At 37.1% G+C, this 23,177-nt stretch overlaps 4 protein-coding genes across 7 annotated transcripts; 1 reads left to right on the forward strand and 3 right to left on the reverse strand.

Annotated features, from left to right (window-relative positions):
• Nucleotides 1-347: 347 nt before the first annotated feature.
• amt (aminomethyltransferase) lies at nucleotides 348-6,396 on the reverse strand. The gene is made up of 9 exons (XM_084087458.1): nucleotides 6,174-6,396; nucleotides 4,899-5,066; nucleotides 4,603-4,683; nucleotides 3,643-3,774; nucleotides 3,261-3,339; nucleotides 2,964-3,109; nucleotides 2,243-2,423; nucleotides 2,017-2,172; nucleotides 348-1,278 (listed from the first exon to the last, which is right to left on the reverse strand). The coding sequence occupies exons 1-9, from the start codon at nucleotides 6,282-6,284 to the stop codon at nucleotides 1,100-1,102; spliced, it is 1,233 nt and encodes a 410-aa protein (XP_083943584.1). The 5' UTR covers nucleotides 6,285-6,396; the 3' UTR covers nucleotides 348-1,099.
• A 495-nt stretch (nucleotides 6,397-6,891) lies between these two features.
• LOC311066146 (uncharacterized protein) lies at nucleotides 6,892-11,305 on the forward strand. 3 transcript variants are annotated; one of them, XM_084087157.1, is made up of 4 exons: nucleotides 6,892-7,089; nucleotides 8,308-8,451; nucleotides 8,531-8,734; nucleotides 9,851-10,846. In XM_084087157.1, exons 2-4 carry the CDS (start codon nucleotides 8,319-8,321, stop codon nucleotides 9,997-9,999), a joined length of 486 nt encoding a protein of 161 aa, XP_083943283.1. In that variant the 5' UTR covers nucleotides 6,892-7,089; nucleotides 8,308-8,318; the 3' UTR covers nucleotides 10,000-10,846. The 3 variants fall into 3 exon arrangements, with proteins under 3 accessions (XP_083943283.1, XP_083943285.1, XP_083943284.1); XM_084087159.1 differs by having other exon boundaries at nucleotides 6,903-7,089; nucleotides 8,531-8,611; nucleotides 9,851-11,305; XM_084087158.1 differs by having other exon boundaries at nucleotides 6,919-7,089; nucleotides 8,531-8,623; nucleotides 9,851-10,837.
• Nucleotides 11,306-11,507: 202 nt separating this feature from the next.
• hyal3 (hyaluronidase 3) lies at nucleotides 11,508-21,027 on the reverse strand. 2 transcript variants are annotated; one of them, XM_084087155.1, is made up of 4 exons: nucleotides 20,997-21,027; nucleotides 14,486-15,420; nucleotides 12,101-12,190; nucleotides 11,508-11,916 (listed from the first exon to the last, which is right to left on the reverse strand). In XM_084087155.1, exons 2-4 carry the CDS (start codon nucleotides 15,416-15,418, stop codon nucleotides 11,656-11,658), a joined length of 1,284 nt encoding a protein of 427 aa, XP_083943281.1. In that variant the 5' UTR covers nucleotides 15,419-15,420; nucleotides 20,997-21,027; the 3' UTR covers nucleotides 11,508-11,655. The 2 variants fall into 2 exon arrangements, with proteins under 2 accessions (XP_083943281.1, XP_083943280.1); XM_084087154.1 differs by lacking the exon at nucleotides 20,997-21,027 and adding an exon at nucleotides 19,142-20,081.
• On the reverse strand, nucleotides 16,225-20,115 carry naa80 (N-alpha-acetyltransferase 80, NatH catalytic subunit). The gene is made up of 2 exons (XM_084087156.1): nucleotides 20,024-20,115; nucleotides 16,225-17,402 (listed from the first exon to the last, which is right to left on the reverse strand). Coding segments are annotated over exons 1-2 (882 nt in total). The 5' UTR covers nucleotides 20,026-20,115; the 3' UTR covers nucleotides 16,225-16,522.
• Nucleotides 21,028-23,177: the final 2,150 nt, after the last annotated feature.

The following is a 23,177-nucleotide window of genomic DNA, read 5'->3' on the forward strand; positions in this document are numbered from 1 at the left end:
TGCTGATAAGTTACAGCTTTATAAACTTTTTCTGCTTGAAAACAATAAGGACGCTAATCAGAACTGTCAGTATACCCTGACATTTATGGTTTTATGTCGCTAGTAATTCTCATAGAATGAGACGGTGGTACACGTCACCGGTGTACAACATCGGCCATTAAAATTAATTCACTCTTTAACAAGTTAATTATTCACAATATCAATACCCACTTTTTCTGTTTATTAATTTACTTACTAACCAACTAAAAATATTCATCGTAAAACGTTACATACTTTACACCCAGTTACTTTATAATAGTCAAAGTTATTGTCTGCAAATAACCCAAATCTAATATAATTGATTTTTTAATACATTTTATTTTAAATCACAGCCCACAGTACAAACAGTATTATCACTGTATTACTATATTACCAATCAGGTAAAGGTTTATAAAATTATATAAAATAAAATTGTATTATTTAATCGCATCCCAAAAAGAAACGAATGTAAATGTACTTTCAGACAGAAAGGTTTCACAGTGATGTGGTCTGAAGTTAAAAGATGACAATTATTACTACAGCATAATAAACTATACCTGATAAATTAGGCACTTTTCTAATATTACAGTATATATCTCATTCAGACTAATATTATTAATAATCTTACTGTCGATCATAGAACTATGACACTAAAGAAGTACAATGGCATAAAATGAACCAGATGTGTAGAAAACTTTTTAAATGAATCTTACAGAGTTCTCTTTTAAAAAAAATTCACCTTCCCACACTCCACATTACATTTTAAGTGCTCTATGTTAGACACACACACACTAACAGCAAGTGGTCCCATTTGAATTCCTAGTGAAGTGGCCATAACGTTATGCAATTATTACAAAATGTTCTGGAATGCAATTTACTTAAAATAGCACAAAAGTAAATTGTGTGTTTAAAGTTTGCATTTGTGTTTGCATCATGGAATGCTCAATGTTGATGTGTGTCTCAGGCTTTACATAATCTCTAATGTTGGTTTCGATTCCAGTGGCAATCCAGTGCTAAATACTTCCAGACAGATCTACGACAGACCCTCTCTTAAACGCAGACGGGTTTATGATCAGTAGGTCTACTGGCCCATGTAGTACTTGGTGGGCACGAATGGCATCTTGCTGACCACTGCTGGTACTGCTTTTTTCCTCACTTCCACCTGGATTGATGTGCCCACTTTACTGAAGCCAGCTTCCACATAGCCCATGGCAACGTTTTGCTTGAGGCAGGGGGAGGGGCATCCACTGGTGACCTCACCTAAAATAAAGTGGGCGGGAAATAACATTTGTTATTGTTTCAGGCAATTCAGAATCAGTTCTTTCTTTTGGGAGACAATAATGGCGCTTTTCCACTACACAGTACCAGCTCGCCTCGGCTCGACTCGGCTCGTCTCGACTCGGCTCTGTTTGGTTTTCCACTGTGTAAAAGTTGTACCTGTACCTGCTTCCAGGTACTTTTTTTCGTACCACCTCCGGCGAGGTTCTAAGCGGGCTGAGACGAGCTGAGGCGATACTAAAATGTGACGTGAAAACACGACAGATTGCTGATTGGTCAGAGAGAATCGTCACTATTCACTGCGTCATCATTGCACGCGCCAGACGGAGTATCCTGAATAAAAAAACAGCAAAAACAAAAATAAAAACATCCAAAAACAGCATACACTCGATTTCCTCCATTGTGCTGTGTGTGTGGGTAGTGGGTGTGTCTCGCGTAAAAGATTAAGTCACGGCAGTTTCCTGCGGCGTCGCTATGACGACCAGGTACTATTGTGGAGGTACTATCTGCAATGGAAAACGGAGCGAAAAGCGAGCGGAGCCGAGCCGAGGCGAGTCGAGCTGGTACTGGTAATGGAAAAGCGCCATAACTATCATGCACTTTTATCTTTGAAACTTTGCAGACCTTTTACATTCACAAACATCTATATTACACAATACATGAAAGGTAATATCTGAAAAAGCATAATAGTGGCACTTTAAACACAAAGGCATTTGTTACCTATAACCCTCCCATCGGTTGACAGGATGGGTGTGTGTTGTCTGACAGGTGGTCCAGTGGAGATCACTCCCACTCTCTTTCTCTGAGTCTTTGCCTTTATTTGTGGAACAATAATGTCAGCACCAGGGAAATCTAGTTCCTGTCGACGGCGCTTACCTTAACACAAACCAATAGATTAACACCCAATACACTTTCATGAGAACTGAAAATAAAAGTCTTGACGCACCTATAGTCCAGACAAGACTTGCTTCCACAGGTGTGGTGGTCTCATCAATGTCATTGCCATAGAGACAAAGTCCTGCCTCCAGCCTGAGACTATCTCTGGCACCGAGACCAGCGAGTTTCACCTCACTACTGTCTAACAGCTTTTCAGTCAGCGAGACAACGTCTCCAGGTGGTACTGATATCTGAATAAATCATGTGTACAGACAAGAAATTAAACTTTACATGCAAGCAACAAAAAATAAAGACAAACCAAGCCCTGCCAAAAAGTGTTTTAAACTAGCTACTTATTTATGTTAGATAATATTTATCAGATCTAATAGTTCCTATATTGGAAAAACAAAATATGAGATTTGAGCCTCTAATTACTTATTATAGTCATGTTTCTGAAAAAAAAAGTCTCTTATGCTCACCAAGATTGCATTTCTTTGATCAAAAATACAGTAAAACAGTTACATTGTGAAATGTTATTACAATTTAAAATAACTGTTTCTATGATCACCGTTTCTGTTTCTATAAACACAATCCTCCAGAAAAGAGTCGAAAATTTTGATTTGGTACTCATTTCTTTAACATTTCTTATTATTATCAATGTTGAAAACAGTTGTGCTGCTTAATATTTTTGTGGAAACAGTGATTCATAAATCTTATTGACAACAAACTTCTGAATGGTAGTAAATAATATCAGGATAGTTGTCATACAATCAGATGGAGATCACACACACCTCAACTCCATCCTCTCCTGTATATCCGCAGCGTGTGACCCTGCAGCCCTGGATGCCAAACACTGTTGTCAAAACACTGGTCATAAAGGTCAGCTTCCTGAGGTCATCACCCACACCTTTCTGCAGAACCTGGGCCATTGATGGGCCTGCGTACACATGAATAAACATACAATCAATCAAATGCCTGAAAATGTACATAATACATTTAAAACACATGCACACCAATGTATTCTAAAGGAACAAAGCAGGAATGTGGACAGTATTACCATGTAAGTATATCACAGACCCACAACTTACCCTGCAGCGCAATGAGACTTTCTTCCATGAACTCCAAATCTACATCATAACCTGCTGATTTAAACTCCTGCAGCCTGGCCTACAAACAAACACAAACTTTTGAGCAAAAAACACATGCGCGCAAATAAACATAACTACTCATAAATAAACATTAAACTACATTACTACATTAATGAATCAGATTCATACCCAATAGTATTTAATAAAACTGGAAATGAAAAAATGTTAAGGAATTTGGATGCCCCCTTGTGGTGTTTCAGGTTAATATAATCTTTGCAATATCTACATTACTTTTTCACATTATTAAAAATATTTAAATGCCATGATCAACCAATCACAATCAAACGATGAGCATTTTTTATTTTCATGAACTTTTACTGGCCTGCATATGAGCAGAGTCTTTGTCCGCACAGCCAGCATTGGAGACAACATACAGGTACTCCTGATCTGTCTTGGTCACAATCAGATCATCCATGATTCCTCCTTTAGTGTTTGTGAAGAGGGAGAGAGTGCCCTAGGGGAAAAAATAGTTTTTTTGGATGACTAAGCAATTTTTTTTATTATTTAAAGCTGGCGTCTTTTCTTCCCTATTACGATGTATATCTAAATGAAACGGATTCTCAAATGTAGGGCAGAACTTGACTTTGCCAGTTGGGAATTGATTGCATGGTTGTGGTTTGCTATTGATGCAATCTCATGTGAGTGACAGGTTGTTGCCACAGTGTTGTTTTCCAGTACAATTGTCTAAAGATTCTTAAATTAAGATGCAATTACTGCAGATACAAAAAGTCTTGTTTTCTGTGAAACTGATCAAAATGAAGTGAGTTTACACTTAAAACAAAAACTTAATTCTTAAAACTTAATAGAAAAATCAACTTAATTCAAAGGGAAGTTTTTATAATAAAGCATAAATGCACTTAATTTTGTTCTTCATTTTACATTTGCATCTTAAGTATATAAGATGTTTGGATATTTGTATTGGAAAACAGGACAAAAATACTGATGAAGATATTATTATTTTTTGCAATGCATGCAACATTTAATGCCATAACTTTTTTCATAAAGTCTTTCTGTTCTGATTTTAGACCTTTTTAAGGCCTTAATTTGTGTAAGGGAAAATTAAGACTTTTTAAGACCTTTTTGAGACCCACAGAAAGAAGAAGGAAGAGGGGAAGTTATTTTAATTAAAGATTTCAAGGGCACATTCATCTGAAAAAATAATGATGTGCACAGATAATTCATTTATAATATACTGCAATAATATTCCATAAAAAAAAATCAAGCATTTTGATTCCATGGTGACTAAATTTGCGGTTATTACCACTCTGTGTGTGCATCATACCTGGTTGTCTTTCAGTTCAGCAATGTCTCCAACAATCAAAGACTCTATAAACTTCACTCTGTCTCTACCATAGACTTTAGTCTGAGGAGAAAGCAACAAATCAGACACATTCAGACACACTTCACACTACTACCTCATAATGCTGAATATCCAATATTGTCAGGAATATTGGCACTTTAAACTGATGGAATTTTCATATCACACGTTTTTTTACTCTATTAAAATCAGCATTGGGTAAAAAAAAAAATTCCTACATACACCAACAAAGGCAGTACTTTGAATGTCTACACACTGACCTGCAGCATGTGACTGACATCGAAGATGGAGCAGTGCTGGCGTGTGTGCATGTGTGAGTTAATGTGACTGTCTTTGTATTGCACAGGCATACTCCATCCCGCAAACTCCACCATCTTACCACCCTGAGCCCTGTGGAAATCATATAGCGGGGTCTTCTTGGGTGTCACCTAGATACAGAGAAAAAGCAGTGCAAATAAATCATGTGGGATAAAGACAGTTAATATTTATTTAATAATAATAAACTTTAATTTCCATGGAATCTTATATGTTGTCCAGCATGGTTTTAATAAATAAATTCCACAATGAATAAGATCATGTGCGTGATACTAAATCAGCTTATGGTGTGGTACTGTGACCTTTGACCTCAAGGACTGGCTCCTGCCTATGTGTCCAGCCACTCACCACACATTAGGCCACATTAGCTATTTACAGTTTACGAAACCAGTCCAAAGTCAACTAAGAAGTCTGAATGAGAGACTAGGACACTATCTGATCTACCGATAGATCAGACTTTATCTTTATTACTTTAGGTGTCACACACTGTTAAGAAGTTCAAGATAATTCAGTGTCCCGTGACCCTATTACCAGTTAAATTATTTTAATATTAATCATTGCAATTAGTACACAATGTACTTTTCATAAGATCATATTATTTGAGATACTAAAGGGAATGTGTTTTAATTAATCTGTCACACCATGGGATCATTGGAAATTAACTAGCAAAGGCAGAAAGAATAGAAGAGCATGACCTAATATATAATTTTTTTAAAGAAAAACTTTAAACAGTTCATGTATATCTGTCATACAAAAAAAAACTCTAACTGCGCTACTCATTGCTTGCGTTTGATGACGTTACAGGGTGTTCCGTACGAAATAAAATATTGCCAACTGAAGTGAACTTCTACAAAGAGAGCAGAGAGAGTGAGTGAGAGAGCAGTGAACACTCCGTAGGGACCCTATTTGAATAGGGGTGCATCAGTGTGTTTCAGTGATTCAGAGTGAAAGCCGCGAGGACCCTGAACGGATGGACGCTCTCGTGCTCTTAATTAGCGCAGCAGTTCGAGCGGACACTGGCAGCAGATGCGTGTTCCTCGCGCATGAACGACTAAACTAAAGCAATAAATTCAAAATCATTCAAAATAGGAATTACACTGAAATGCACCATGCAATCTTCCCCATTATACATCTTTAGTCTTTTTTCACGGTTTTGCAAAGACTTTGGTTTATTTTAAGTAGTAAGCCGATGATTTTGACGATCCCAGTACCGTGCATACCTCTGTGGAAGCTTGTCTGTCCTGCCGCCCCTTTCCCCCCAACCCGACAGTCCGCGTGGTTTCCCTTGAAAGTCGGTTACAGAGTCCGTTTGCTAAAGCCCGAGCAAGCATGTTGTGTTTTGTTTAGTTTCAAACCAATTCTTCAAAAGCCCAGCGCAGGCAACACGACCTCACTGTCAGCTCGTTTGAACTCGAATCACTTTCGTAATTCTGATTCCACTGCAAAACAAGGAGCGTGCCGTATAAATTCAGAGAATCCTGGGAAATGTAGGCTAGTTAGAATACCTGACGTGCACGTGCGGTTGAGAAATTCCCACAGCCCATAAGAATATGGCGCATAACATAAGAAATAATATTAGAGGTGACCCTTATAAACAAACAAATATGGCAACATACAATTATTTTATCTATGAATATGTGACGCTCGATGTGAATCTTAACTCGTTCTGCTAGCTATAGCAAACCAATTCGCTAGTTTGTGAAACGCAATCATTTATATATGTTGTAGTTTTCATTCTACCCCAATACTAATTGAAGAATCTAGTGGATATAAGAATTCCTACTATTAAGCTGCATATCAAACTCTCTCTAACGCTATAATGTCAAAGTTTTAATGCCTGGATCACAAAATGCACACAGTCTGCATGTTAGGCTACTGAATGATTATTTGGCCCCAAATCTATAAATAACCTCTCTCCTCGTCCATGAGACTGTAGCTATTTTTGGTCTGGGGATTTTGAGCTGTGTTTAGGGGTAGAGGTGCCAGGCGGACGAGACGGGCACAGAACGTTCAGACCGTATGAGAAGGAGACCATCCAAATCACAGCGGCTTTGCTACCTTTCTTTTCTTTAGTGTTTGTCCACAACGCAACCACGCAACAGGCGTCCACTAGCGTTTGATGAAGCCAGTCTGAGGGTAAGTTTACACACGCACAGGCATCAAGAAATTTGTTACGTGTCTGGGCCATAGAGACATCAAAAAGTTTACATGAATTCACCCGATCTCAGTTTTATCTATTCAGCCAATATTCTTCTGAGACTATTCGAATGAGTCCTGGTTTAGAGTAATATGATGAGATGTTTGGTTAATGCAGAGCACTTGTGTTTACTGTCTTTATCTGAGGTGTAGGCTATGGATTGAAAAGACTAGATTTTGAGTGGCAGGGTGAACAGACAAACAAATGTCCCTTTTTGTTCAATATATAGCAGCATATCACTGCTGTTTCCAGGCTTTGAAAACGTACAACACAAGTAACACAGGATTTTAGTCATGCATCAACGTTGGCAAAATGTTTGAGATAAATATAGCTGTTAAAAAGAAACAGCACTATTGCATCACATAGGTTAATGCAGCATAACATCAATAAAGCTGCACTTAACTGTAAAACTATATGGCATTACAGTTAATTTAGTGTTTATTCATCATGGGGTTGGAGTCATTAACACATTTAAATGTCTTCTGCTCTTTATTTGTTAGGAAGAATGGTTCACCCAAACATTACAATACTGGCATCATTTATTCACTCTCATGTTGTTCCAAGCCTGTATGTGTTTCTTTCTTCTGTTGAAGACAAAATAAGATATTTTGACGAATGTTGGTAACCAGGCAGTTGACGGTATAGCCATAGACTTCCATAGTAGGAAAAAATACCATGGAAGTCAATGGCTACCATCAACTGTCTGGTTACCAATATTCTTCAAAAAAAATCTTCTTTTGTGTTCATCAGAAGAAAGAAACGCATGCATTTTTGGAACAACTTGAGTGAGTAAAGCATGACATTTTAATTTTTGGGTGAACTATCCCTTTAATGGAAACACAAAAGGAGAAAATCTGAAGACTGTTTTCCTTGCTCTGTCCCATGAAATTCCAATTACTGTTATCAGCTTACTGGAACACTTCAATTTCTCACATGATGAAGTTCATATAGGCCTATGACAAAGCTATATAGACCATATGGTGCTTCTGTGTCTGTAGCCAGTCCCCATTAAATGTATTTGCGGGCAATATTTAATGGAGGAAAGCAAGTCATGAAGGTTTGGAATGGCATGAGGGAGGGTAAATGATAACAGAATATTTTTATTTATTTATGTTTTTGAATATTTAAATCGGGTTTGCATTCTGTCTGTTTCTCAGTAGTGGGAGTGATGATGAAGTCCACTCCTTCTCCTCCTCCAGCATTTGTTCGTGTCAGCGAGCGAGACCTGACAGAGATTGAGCTCCATTCGGTCGATTCCATCAATGACCTGCACCGCACACACTCTGAACAGCACAGCAAAGGTATTTCATCGTGTAAGAGACTATGACTTTAAAATCCTTGTTGGTTTCAATACAACTCAAACCTACCTTTCACCGGCAGGTGTTCAGCCACCCCGTCCACCACCTCCTTCCTCCAACGGGAACCTCCAGATGCAAGATCGGGCAGTTGTCTATCAAACTGGTCAGCCAGCCTGTATGAGCCGACTGAATGACATTTGCACTTCCACTAGACGACACTATTTCTTAGCATGTGCAGCCATCATTGCGTTCCTCCTCATTCTCATTCTTATCTTCAGTTTTTTAGGTGAGAATATCTGTTTGTTTAAGCTAATTAATGTGTTTTAAGGCTAAAATGAAAATATATATATATATATAGTTTGGGCTTCAATATAAGTTAAGCTCCATTTACAGCTTTTGTGGAATAATGTTGACTTATACAGAGTCCCTAAGGGGACACAATGATGAAAAAAAATATATGAGATGGGAGGAAAAAATATATTTCAATGCTTTTGCGTTCTCTCGGAAAAGTATTGTGTTCTCCCGAGAAACTTTGCATTTTTACGGAGCTCCTATAGGGACATGGTGATGGGGAAAAAAATATGATGGTAGAAAAAATGATGTCAGTGCTTTTGCGTTCTCTCTCTAATGTTTTGCATTCCCCCGAGGAACTTTGCATTCACTCGCAAAATGTTTGCGTTCCCCTGAGAAACTTTGAGTTCATAAGTTTTGCGAAGGAACGCAAAGGTTTGCGAACTAATGCAAAGTTTCTTGGAGGAACACAACATTTTTTCTTGTTGTTAAAGGGTTAGTTCACCCAAAAATGAAAATTACCCCATGATTTACTCACCCTCAAGCCATCCTAGATGTATATGACATTCTTCTTTCAGACGAATACAATCGGAGTTATATTAAAAAATGTCCTGGCTCTTCCAAGCTTTATAATGGCAGTGATCGGCTGTATATTTTTATCTACCAGAAGCTAGTTATTTTAGTTGATAAAGTTTTAAATATGGATATTTTTCTTACACTAACGCATCGCTTCACTTCAGAAGGCCTTTATTAACCCCCTGAGCTGCGTGGATTACTTTTATCATGGATGGATGCACTTTGATGGACTTCAAAACAGAAACAACCATTCATTGCCATTATAAAGCTTGGAAGAGCAAGGACATTTTTCCATCAACTCCGATTGTATTCGTCTGAAAGAAGAATGTCATATGGATGGCTTGAGGGTGAGTAAATCATGAGGTGATTTTAATTTTTGGGTGAAATTGTCAAAATTACTTTCTGTGGTAATCCTCATTCTACGGATGCTGTGGACAGAGCTTTTTGAATACATTAAACCCGGACTATTAATTTAGAGGGCCTGTTAAACTGTTATTTCACCAATTAACATTGTTTTCTTTTACTAACCCTCCAGTCCTGCAGAGCAGTGCTCTCCACACACTTCTGGAGATGGTGAAACAGAAACAGGAAACAGCTGAAGAAATCTCCCAACTCTTACAACAGCTGCAGCAGAGCAGAGACCATAAGAACATATCACTCGACAGCAGAAACACTGCACTGTGACAACACTGAGAGAAGAGCACTGATTACGAGTCTGCTAATGATCTAGAACTTTACGTCAATGTGTGTGATTTTCTGTCTTCTATTACTCTGGTGGAATCCATTAGTCAATTATCTTGCTCAAAAACATTCACTTACCCTGTTTGTGGAGTGTAAACAGCAGACTATTGTGATTTAAGTGTTGTTGTTTATTTTTTGGTACAGGTGTTGGCAACTTGCTACATTAGTTTCACTACAGAAAATGAAAATACAAAACCACACTAGGAAATTTGGAAAGAATATGTAAAATATATTTTAATTAGTTGATATCACTGTAAACAAACATAGATTGTGACATAAATCATGATTGATCAATGATGTTTTGAATGAGCAAGAACATTCACTATGGTGAGCTTTTGTGAGTGCTTTTGAGAGCACAATGACTGTAAATAATTATATAGACCATGATGTTCTATTTATGAGAAAAAAATAAATAATTTTAAACGAATTAAAGAGTAAAAAAAAAAAAAAATTCTACATGACATGGATCTTACATTTTGTTGAGTTTTTGAAGCACTTTAAAGTTGACATGAAATCAAAATTGACTTTACTATTAATTATGTCCCTGGTCTTTTTGTTTATGATTTATCTGTGCTTTTAAAATGACTTTCTTGTTCTGCTTATGTCACTCAGGCCACGGGGTTAGAGTACAACAGTCAGGTTCCAGAAGTAAAAACCCCATTTGTTTTCCCCATAAGAGAATGATAGCGTATAAAACTTTAAAGACAGGCCTACAGCTATGAGTTTGTTAATTGATGCACTGTGTAAAAAAATAAAAAAAATAAAAAGTTGCTGATTTTTAAGTGCTATCAACTTAGATGTTTAAGTCATTTCAACTTAAATTACATTAAACTGGCTTAAAAATTATTTGAATTTGTATAACTTATATAGTTATAAAGTAATGTAAAAACATGTTGTCATGACTTACTGATCACATTTAAAAAAAAAATTTTTTTACAGTGTGGTATGTTTTTGTTGAAGCCGCCATTCCACAATATTTCTAATATATATTTTTTAATAACATCGGTTTATTTTTAACAGCATGATTTCTGGTGAAAAACTACATGCATGAATCTGTGATTAAATCTCCACTAATCAGAGAATCGAAACAAGCAAAAAAACATTCTAGTGCCAACCCACTCCCATAAAGTGCTGCAAGTGACGTAAGCAAGTCTCCCTAATCAAACTACTTAAATATATATTTTTATTTCAATAATATAATTTGCAATGAGATTGTAGTTCTTCTTCTCATTATAAAGCTGTTAAGTACACAGTCTTGAACCTTTATTTTCAAATACTTTTTTTTGCTTCAAATAATTAAGTTGTGCTTCATCTCGTAGCATGTTGGTTTGGTTAATAGCTTATAACTTTTGAACACTTTTTTTAAAGTCCATAAAAAATACTTCCAGAACTGTTGCACTCAATTGGATAATGTTAATAAACAGCTAAATAGCTATTTAGGCACTGTTTAGCAAAGATTCAAATCTGACTCCATTCTGGTATGTAACACCCACTTTTCACCATCCAATCAATTCCTGATGGTCCCACTCAACATTTTTTTTTTTTCATTGAATATACTGTTTAATTCAAATGTCACATTGCAGAAATGATTGCACATTCTTAGAAATTATTTTGATCACATTGTTCTCCGCTCCATCCTTCATAACACACACACTTGAACTTTGACCTCATGTCGCTGAGAGGAAGAGCTTCATGGGTACCATGTAGAGGGATCATGTAATCCGAGTGAGGGTCCTGTCGAGCACAGCGTCCCTGGGAGTTACACATTCTTTCGCTGCAGTTCCTCACACTGGCCTGCAGGGCGGTGACATACTCTCCTAATACTGAGCCTAGGTAATCACGCAAGAGGGCGCACTGCCGCTGGAAAAAGACAGAAACTTATTATATATCATAACAGCTCCAGCAATGACTAATGATGAGGCATGTGCTAAGTCTAATATAGAATAGGCTATTATACATTTTCAGTTTGTATATGACAGAACTTTTTTCATTAGGTTATCACACAGTGGTAAATCCAGACCATAAACTTTCACACACAGCTAACCTTGGACTCGGCGAAACTCAGCTCGCCCCATAACACAACTCCAGCGGCACCTAAAGCAGCACTCTCACCTAGTGTGTGCTCCAAATCCGTCTGAAAAGATACACACATATTATGATAAAGTTTCACACAATAATATAGTTTTTAAAGTCAGATCAGCCTAAATTAAGCTAAAATACAATAAAATATTAATATAATTAAATTAAAAACTTAAAACAAATGAAAATTAGATAGGCCTATGTTTGCTTTGCAAATAACGGAAATAAGTTAAGAGTTAAGTATAGCCTATAAAATGATAAACTGAAATTAAGGAAACTAGAAATGTTAACTGAAATAAAATGTAAATATTAGATGGAAAAACTATTACAGTAAACCCTGAAATAAAAATGAATTAAAACTATTTAGAAATATAAAATAATAATTAAATGACAACTACTAGAATGTAAACTAAAATTAAGTAGAAATTTAAATAAAATAAAAGCTAATTGTAAATATTAATAAAAACAGTCAGAATAAATAATACTACAATAACAGTGGTCAGAACTAGGGATTCACAAATTTTATATTCTGACCGTTTCTGAATTATGTTCATATTCTCAATAACCTATAAATGTCTTATATAAAAATGCTTTAATATTTGGTATAAATAAAAGAACACTAAACACTCAAATTAATCATTTTAAATGGATATTAATTTTGAAATTTGCTAAAAATTACATTTAACAGTGTTGATAAAATAATGTTTTTTTTAAAGATTGAGAAGATTTAATCTATCGCCCCCTTGAGTACGGAGGTTAGTTACAGTAACAGAAATGCATGCCAAGTTTGTAGAGTAATGCATTGTTATGCGCTTACAATTTATTGGCCAAGAATTCACATACTTGAGCTTGGATCTGGGCTAAAGGAGAACCATCCACCAGTGGCGGAGCCAGGATTTTTTCATAGGGGTGGCCAGGCAAGGGCCAGCAACCAGTTTGGGGTGGCACAGAAATCTTAATTATTTTTTGATAAAAAATAATTTGAATATAATGTAGGCTATTGGACTGTTTTAGTGCCTACATAACTGAATAAAGTGAATTTGTACTTAATTGTAATTGAGTTAGTAGTGAATTAGGATAGGAATCATGGAATACTGAGTGAATTTTATATTTTTTTTATTATTACCCACCACCTCATATTAAAATTAATTAAATAGTAATAAAAGGGCACACACTATAGCTAAAGTTCAACTTGCTTGTTCTACATTGTTGCATCTTCATGGATGAGATAGCATGCAGATAAATACTGTAGTCCAAAGATTATTCAACCTTCAATGCGTTTTTTATAATCAATGAACTCTTCAACCAATTCCGAGTTTGTCAAAAAAGTTTAACTTTCTATATTAGTTGTCAAAATAAATAATTGCAACAGTTCTATCATACCTAAATTAAAAAGGAAAACAAAAGTTCTCTTTTGAATCCCCATGTGCAAGAATGTGAACAAGGCGGAAGTCAACAGCACATAATGTAAAATGAACAAATTACAAATTTTTACAAATTAACGTAAAATGAATGCATATCTTCTAGTACAAATGCACAGTGCTCACATTTATTTGGACATTAAAATATTACATATCAGTTTGTGCCTTATATTGTGATCTCACATTGCAGAATAATTTAATCCAGACACATGTGACGCATAGTATAACAAATACATGCATGCAGTTTTGACAGCTTTAATCGCCTTTTTGATTCTTACATGAGTTAATTAACGGCAACTACGGCTACAGCACGCCGCATTTGCGCGTAATGTGCAAGCACAGTAGCCTACAACGGCTGTCAGCCATATGACAGAAAAGTTAGTTTTACTGACATTTGGCCTGATAACATCTCATTTTACCGAAGATAGCCAACTGAATAAGGACAACGCCGTTTTCTCAGCATCTGACAGAAGTGTCACAAGCTTTCACACACACCTTCTAAAATAAAAGGAGCATGAGAAAAAAAGAGAACTACGTTTGTTGTTGACTGCACTCTATTCGACTTACTCAAAACGTTCTTGCAACCAACCAGTTGAGAAAGATTGACTATATTTACTATGTGCGTGAGAAAAGTCTCACGTTTTTTGTGGTCTTAAAGAGACGGTTCAGCGTTTTAAAAAACACAATTTTTGGCCACGGCCACCCCCTAGCTCCACCAGTGCCATCCACTTGAAGATGATGATGAAGTGAATCACTATTAGGCTACTGTACTGGGCAAAAGCTCGAAACTAAACCCCCTCCTCTTTCAGTGTCTATTCTGGGTGGAGGTGAAGAGCCCACTAATGCATGATAAGACTGGAGCTCAGAGCTCTGACCTTCACAATGTGAAACACTTTGTGGAAATGGTCAGGGTGTTCTTGTGTAGGTACCTGATTCAGGAACGTCAAAGTGTGTGAGAACGCCACTCTGGTGTAGGGAAAAACAGGAAGTGCTTCAGTGCCAAGTGAATGCTGGGATGCCACTCGGAGGGCCTCAAGTACACGATGTCTCACCATTAGTTGAGCATGTGTATGTCCTGCCAGCTTACGCCACAGATAAATGCTGGGATACAGGGCGGTGGAGTGTTGCCATAGAAACGCCAGTCTATCATTCAAAATCTCTGTGCCATTGTGACACTGCCCCGTGTAGCCGCTTTGTCCTTGGCCATGATTGTTATAGCAACCGGGAAACCCATAAAACCCCCATAATCCCTCTGGGCAGAGGCGAACACCAAGGCGCAGAGTCTTTTCCATAAACTCTCTTGCCGCTAATTCAAACTCAGCCTTCGCCTTGGATTTCACTTCCTCCTCTGACATATCTGGATGTTTCCACCTAACCAGCTTTTTCGAAAATTTCCGATATGCAATTCTGGCTCCGAAGTTCCACATCCATATGGGCTGCCACGCCTCCCAATCTAGCACAGCTAATCCGCTGAACATCCGTCCCAACACTTCAATGATCTGTGCCTCGGCCAATGAGAGATGAGCCTTTAGGGATCCTTGTTGAGGCAGGCCACCATTGACTTTTGACCCCTGACGGTTGATGTAGGGGTAGAGGCCCAGACGGCGCTGATAAAATATGCTCATATTCTGACCCTGAAATCTCTGCTGTGAGTTATGTATAATGTTGTACTGGCGCAGCGGCAGGGAGACTCCGTACCGACGCTGACATCGAGCTGTAGGCATATTCCAGATCACTGAAAAGCCACGCCTCCCGATGACAGACTCCGCCCCCTGAACCATATTCTGAACAGGGTTGCTGGGAAACAAAATGGCTGACAGGGCTAAGGTGAGGATGGGATGAATCGAAGATCTCAAATGCATGCCTATGAAATACACACAATTAGTGTCATTCATTGTAAGTGACATACCTTGCAGCAAATAATCTAGAAATGAGTCTGGAACTATTCAAATTGTGTACTAATAGTTAAAGAAATAACACACTCACTTTTAATCATTAAGAAAAAAAATACTCTAAAATATTCTAAAACTGCTAACCACTTTTATGAGCTCATGAGATATTACATGGAAGGTTTGTACTGTAAAGATGCACTACAAAATTCTGGCTTCTCAATCACAATCTGAGTTTGAAACATAAAATATCATTACATTTTAAAATATATTTATCTAATATACACTGATCCCTCTCTGCTACATACATATACAGTCTCATGGTGCTATTTTTCTTTTTTCATTCTTTATTTTGCAATTCACAGGTTTAGTGCAATATATTTCTTATTACTGATATATTTAAAACTTATTATTTTGTATTATACTGTATGTTTAATATTTGTGTCGTATGTAACATTGTTTGTGTTGTTGTATAATCCGGCACAAAGGGAAGCACTTCCTAATTATACATGTTTATAATGACAATAAAGGTTATCTAAATCTAAAAAAAATATTCAAATAGAAAACAAATAGAAAAATAGTCATTTTAAATTGTAATGATATTTCACGATATTACTGTTTTACTGTATTCTGGAGTGAGCAGCGAGTATGGAGACTTCATCATTGTGTGAATTTTAACATAAAATCCCAATGTTGATAAAAAGGAAATGCCCATAGAAACATTACGCATCAACAACCCGACCTCAAATGTGATCCTATTAATTGACAAGCACAAAATGTGAAGTTATAGAATGTTTTTATTTTTATTCTTTAAATAACCATTTGAAAGCAACAGGAAATCTCAGCAAATACATTTCCTTTAAGAGGGTTGTGATAAAATATTTACCTTTCAATCATTTTTAAAATATAAAAACAAAATAAATAACAGTTAAAACAAAGTAAACTCTGATTAAGGCACATTCAGATTGTCACAGTATTTCCAGTCAATACAGTTCAAACAGGATCTCCCTTGAACCTGTAAACACTGTTTTTGTGTATCCCTGAATAATTACAGACTGAAGGAGTGTAGCCTGAGTTTCAGATGTCCTTGTGCATCCAGAAGATGGGCAACCCTCTGTTGTCTGTGTACGGCGTTTGCTCCAAAGTCTGACTTACTGGAACCCAGGATGACGGAGGACAAGATGGAGGAGGTGGAGGAGCAGAAATAGGGGGAGGAGGACAGGAGAGTAGAGGAGGAGGAGGTGGTGGTGGAGGAGGAGGAGCAGAAAAAGGGGGAAGAGGACAGGAGAGTAGAGGAGGAGGAGGTGGTGGTGGAGGAGGAGGAGCAGAAATAGGGGGAGGAGGACAGGAGAGTAGAGGGGGAGGTGGTGGTGGAGGAGAAGGAGGTGGTAAAACAGAAGGTGTAGATGGTGCAGGATTGCTAAACAACTTAACATCACTCTTCCTCTCTTCCTCCTCGTTCTCTGTGCTTCTACAGAACTTGTGCAACACCTCCATAGGCATGAAGGAGGCCAGCGTCCCGACACTTTGGACAGGTTTGGACAGCACAAACCCCAGATGGGCGTAGAAGTGTTGTTTATCATGGGTGGTTAGGCACAATCGGGTGCAGCCCCGTCCTTTGGCATACCGTTCAACAGCCTCCATCAGGATACGGCCGTACCCCTTCCCTCGCAGCATGTCGCACACCACCACCGACTCCACAAACAAACTACGGCTCCCCAGGACACGGGACAAGCGGGCGTGGCCTATTAGCTTCTCGTCTTGACTCCGCCTCTCCCCCTTCAGCAGTAGGAGACACACAGGATAGCTGTGGCTCGACTGGCGGAGCGAGTGAATTCGCGCCCCCATGCTGCGTTGCCATTGGGCATTGAGTAATTCAGCACACGCCTCCACCAAGTCCCAGCGCTCATGAAGAGGTTCGGTTCGAACTACTGCGCAACTCACGTCACCATCGCACCTGCACACACGCCAAGGACACGGGGTCAACATCGGGGTCAGAGAGTGTCGCTTTTGAACAGCTCAGGAGTTATTTCGCAGTTTAAAGCTTTCTTTATTTAAAAAAAGTTAATTTACTACTAACCCCCGTGTTGTTTCAAACCTATATTACTTATTTCTTCTGCGAAAGACTATATTTTGAATTCAAACAAGTTGTTTTGGACCCCATTGACTTTCATTGTACAGAAAAAGACAGCTTTCAGTTCAAAATATCTTCTTTTGTGTTCCACAGAAGAACCTTCAATACAGGTTTGGAATCACGTGAGAGCGAGTAAATGACATAAATTCCCATTTAAAGGGATTTTCCTACATTATGAGCCGTGCAGTGTGCAGAACAGAGGAGGAGTATCCACTTGATTTCTTGAAAAGCACTTATTTTCTACAGTTATTTCTTTAACTTGTTGCAACAGTAGTCAGTTGTTTTCAACGCTCAACAGTTTTCATCACATCACTTCCACGTGTCATTTTCACATGCAGACAAAAGCTAGATTAATAAAATCATTGTAAGTAATTCCAAGCACTGAAGCAATAAACACAAGCAGAAACAATAGTAACAACCTATTTCATGAGTAGTTTTTTTCTCATAGCACATTTTCTCTGCTGAAGTTAAAATAGCAGAAGAAGATGTGGTCTTGATGTGTGGCTATTAGGTTTGTCTGAATGTGTGATTCCTGTTACACCACATAGACTTCACGCTAATGTGAACTAGTCTAGAAAAGAATACAACTGTAGACAGATATAAAAAAAAAAATGTAGCTTTGACATTTGTGTTCAAGTTGTTTAGACATATTTTCAGTATGTCTCTGAGCTATGCGAATTTGCTGGTCAGGGTTCACCAAATTCAATAACTTCGGTACAAACTTCTTCGCTTTTGCTTGCATTTCTATGTATGAATGGAAGTTAATGAATCACCCTAAAATGATAGTGAGTAAATTACAGATTTTTCCTTTTAAAGGGAATATTCTGCCATCAATTATTCACCTTCGAATTATTCCAAACCTGTTTTTTGTATGGGGGAAAAAACTCTGAAACATTTTTCAAAATATATTTTTTTCCACAGGAGAAAGAACAACATACGAGTGAGTAAATGACAGAATTTGTATTCCTGGGTGAACTATCCCTTTATATCTAGAAACCATCTAATATGATGTTTTCAATGCACCTAAAGAGCAGGGTGGGCAGTGGTCGATATAATTCTGATATATAGGCCTAATATAGCAGTTCATGACCCCAAATGATAAGCACAAAAAACAAACCAAAAAAAAAAAGACAGCTGAAATGTAACAAACTTCTATTTTAGATAGATTAGTTTAATTATGAACATAACCAGATGTATAAATAAAACATCCATTTCTCATCTTCTCTTGCTTGCTTTCTAATCTAGTTTTCTAATAACCCTGGCATTGCATATTACGAATATTGCTGTCTCTTTGACTAATTGCTTTTGTTCCTCTTTTGTAAGTCGCTTTGGATAAAAGCAACTGCTAAATGCATACACGTATATGTTAAATATAAATGAATGATAGTAATAGTTTCTTTGCTAAAATCAAAGACAGAACCATCAATGGACTAACAAAAAGGATGCAAACTCAGATTCAGCATGTCAACATAAACCATAATCCATTTTCACTCCAAATAAAAAACACAAATCAACCAAAACGAAAACACAGAAAAGTTTGAGAATAAAATAACCAGCCTCACCTGCGGTGCTCAGAGAGACAGAACTGCCAGTTAATGTTTCAAAACTGTCTCTCATGCACCCGAGGGTTAAAATCAGGAAACAAGAGGCTTAAGCGATCCATTTCTCTGTAAGCTTCATTTAACACTGGCCTGGAGTCAGTTTAGCTGGTATTAATTACTGTGGTTTTAGTGTGGAGAGACTGGTTCTAGATCAGTAATGAAAGGAAACAGCTTTCAACAGCTTTTTTAACTTCACCATGCCAAGTGTGAAATGCTGATGGGAAGTGTGTGGGTTTTTGAAAGGGTTGTGCTATAAAAGTTTGCAGGCCATAATATGGTGAGAGACTCAGTAAAGCTATCTAAAGTCATTTAACATGTCCATTTTTGTCTGGTTTACTTTCAAATCAATTGAGCTCTGGTTAAGCTGAACCTTATGATCTATTTGTTCCTCTCTCTCAAACAGGGTGTATTTAGGATAATTGGAGGGAAAAAAATCGGTCATCTCAATGGCAAAAATAGGTGTCCCAAATTTACCTGTAGCTTAATCAACAACGTGGGAGTCATTCATCGTCAAAAGCAATGCGACTCTCTGACAAGAATTGAGGGGAGTTTGATTTAACATTTTGTAATGCATGCGCAGATCATTTAACATTTTAAATATGGCAATAGCTTATGTGCTATCGTGTTACGTTTATAAAATGAATTGCTAAAAGCTCCTTCTTTAAAACAACATTAACAGCATGCCGGAACAGTCAAGAGCACAACACGACAGACTCAGAGAAGTGAACAGATAACGTTAAACAAACACAGCAAGCGGTTACGATTCCCGTTCGACTGCTTGTGAGAGACACATGCAATTTATTTTGGATTTAGTTTATATGAGTTCTAATCTGTGATACCTACATGCTGAAAACTTTATCGCTGTCACATCAGCTGTCTTTAGAAATCTTCCTCTTCTTCTAGTGGAGTAGATGAAACAGCACGAGTCGATTTACTGCCACCTACTGGACCAGCTCTCCAGCTCTTACACTACATGAGTACATAACCTTGTGCATTCTGGATGATCGATATTATTATTATTATACCATTTATTAGTTTGTGTTTTAATTATAATTATACCATATAATAATATTTTTACAAGCCCAAACATTGTAATCACATAAAATTGTATGTCTTCTTTAGACCAAAGTATGATATTTATATTTTTAAAAGTGTTTTTAATAACCAGAAGAAGTCGTAGGCCTATATATATTTTGTATTGTGAGGAATAATGAAAATCAAATTATTGGAAAATTGTGTTCCAAAAGTGTTACAATGTAACAAGCCTACTATTATGCAAAAATAAATACTGAAATAATTTTTCACTCTTTATTTATAAATTACTGGGCTACCTGAAAAATGCTTATTTTTATGACAGATTTAAAAAGTTTAAGATTGAAATGGCGCCATGAGCTTTTAGAAGAGGCTAGCGTTCTAAACGACTCTTTCTCGTGCTAGGCTTCTTCGACTCCACATTTAATAGGCCATTATATACGAGTAGCCTACGTAGAGGCTCCGCGGATGATGTAGCTGTTCTTCTCGCGGGATAAATGACGCGTATCTTACCGTAGTAGGAAACTCCATGTTTGCGCTCCGTTGGACGGGGTGGTCATTCTCTCTAATTAAATGAGCTTTAATGCTTTATAGCTCCCACCACCCGACCCCGTCCGATCACATAATGCTTGTTAATCCCGGCTATAAACCTTATTTACAACATGAGTTCTTCTCCCAAATAACGAAGAACATAAATTACCTAAAAATTATGCAATAAAATTGTAAAACACTTAAGGGATAGTTCACCAAAAATGATAATTCTGTCATAATTTAGCCTACTCACCCTCATGTCGTTCCAAACCTGTATGCGTTTCTTTCTTCTGTTGAAGATATTTTAAAGAATGCGGTAACCAGCAGTTGACAGCACCCACTGACTTCCTTATAGGTCTATTTTTATTTTCCTAATAGAAGTCAATAGCTCCTCCGTCAACTGTCTTAGTTGCCAACATTGTTTAAAATATATTCTTTGGTCTTCAACAAAAGAAAGAAACTCATTCATGTTTGGAACAACTTGAGTGTAAGTAATGACAACATTTTCATTTTTGGGTAGGCCTATCCCTATAACGATTGTGTTGTCTTGATTTAAACACTTAAAAAAAAGTAGGCCTAAGATGGGAAAAAGTAAGATGTTATGTAACATCCAGTCTTACATAAAACCAGCATACACGCAGAATACAAGAATAAATCGTCCTCTGTCAGACCCAATTGCAAAATGGAACTTTAGAACAGTGACGGGCTTTATGATCAATGACAGTAAAACAAATACTATTTTGACTTATGAAGCATTTTTGTTATGTTTACATTGTTTTTTTGAGGGGCTTTTCTCAGCAAATACTGATACAGGCCGTTGTGTAAGTGCCATTTCAACTATTTAAAACTAAGCTCCCTACCCTGACGAGGTCTGTGGATTCCACGGAAAACTAAACAGCAGGACACACGGTGCTGGAGGACAAACCTTGTGACGGGGACCCTGCAGCTCTAATAGACTACATTTGTTGCAAAAGTGATATAAACACTGCAAGTTAACAGTTGCCTTGTTGTGGGACATTTGCTGGGCTGCCAACTCTCACGCATTGAGCGTGAGACTCACGCAATTGACACTTTTCACACGCTCTCACGCCACACATCCATTTTCTCACGCACAGAAAAATTGTGGAGCAAAGAGGTACTTTTAATATTAAACTAATTCTCAGCTCTTAGATTCCGTCAATTTTATTCCGAAATTCAGACAAAAATACGTTTGGCGCTTGCAAATGTGACGTGACGGATCGCTGAGCGCCTCAGTTCAAGTGCACGTGAACCGATCAGCTGTTACTTTTTTATTTAAAGATGCAGTACAACTTACCGAAAGTATACATAATATCTACCAATTAGTGTTTTTCAACCACGGAAAGAGGTCAATATAACAGCAGGAGAACAATTATGTCACATAACCTTACATTAACCTCAGGAAAGCCATTTAATGACCATAGCATGTTAATTGAATAGAAAAAATAGCTAGAGAGAAGATTTTGCTGAGCACTATATTACATATTTATTATATTTTTACTTATGTCATTAAATAATTGTTATTATAACAAAAACTGCATTATATTTAATTTAATTTGTTATTTTTAACCTTTAATAATACCAGCAGATTGGGCCCTCTATGTTTACAGCATTAGGTGAGATTATTTTTTTAAATTAATTTTAGATTAATTTTTGTCAAGCAATAATACAAACTGTATCCTACCAGTCATTGTACAATGTAAACATTGTAACATGTTGTCACTAAACTTCATAAAATTCTATTTAGTTACCAAATGTTTTGACAATCACAATTACACTTATTGTGATGCAATATTTGTTTTACATACCCCCCCCCCCCTCTCGCCAAAAAATAATAATAAAAAATCTCACTCGAAGCTAAACTCAAAAGTTGGCAGCCCTGCATTTGATATACAGTACACAGCATAAGTAAGTGGGAACACCCCATCTGAATCTAAGCAAATCAAGCAATTTCTCTTTACCTAAAGACATTTTAGGGTTCCTTCAACTTCCTTGTATATATAATGTTCTAGCAAGTCTGGTAGATCCATTACCAAAAAAAGCCTGTCAATATTGATCAGGAAAATAAGATTTTCTTATCAAAAGTCATAAAATGTTGCTGCAAAAAAAGTTACAAATAAAACTAAATTTTCTGGTGCAAGATAAAAGCCATTTTTGAGTAACAGGTGAGTATTTTCAACCAAAACATTTAAATGGGTGTAATTTCTTGACACATAAAAGTGTTACATAGCCCAGTGAATCATCATCAGACTAATGCTGAAGACAATGGAACCAATTGGGTAAGACTTGTCAGAGCATTTCTTTGCACAAAATGGTACAGGAGAATTACCAAATCATTCTTAAGCGTGAACACATGGCAAAAAATAAATAGAAATTCAGAAAGAATGGACTTGTGACAAGGTCCTTGAAATAACCA

The sequence above is a fragment of the Abramis brama genome (assembly GCF_963993115.1).
Source record: "Abramis brama genome assembly, chromosome: 16".
Classification (NCBI taxonomy): domain Eukaryota; kingdom Metazoa; phylum Chordata; class Actinopteri; order Cypriniformes; family Leuciscidae; genus Abramis; species Abramis brama.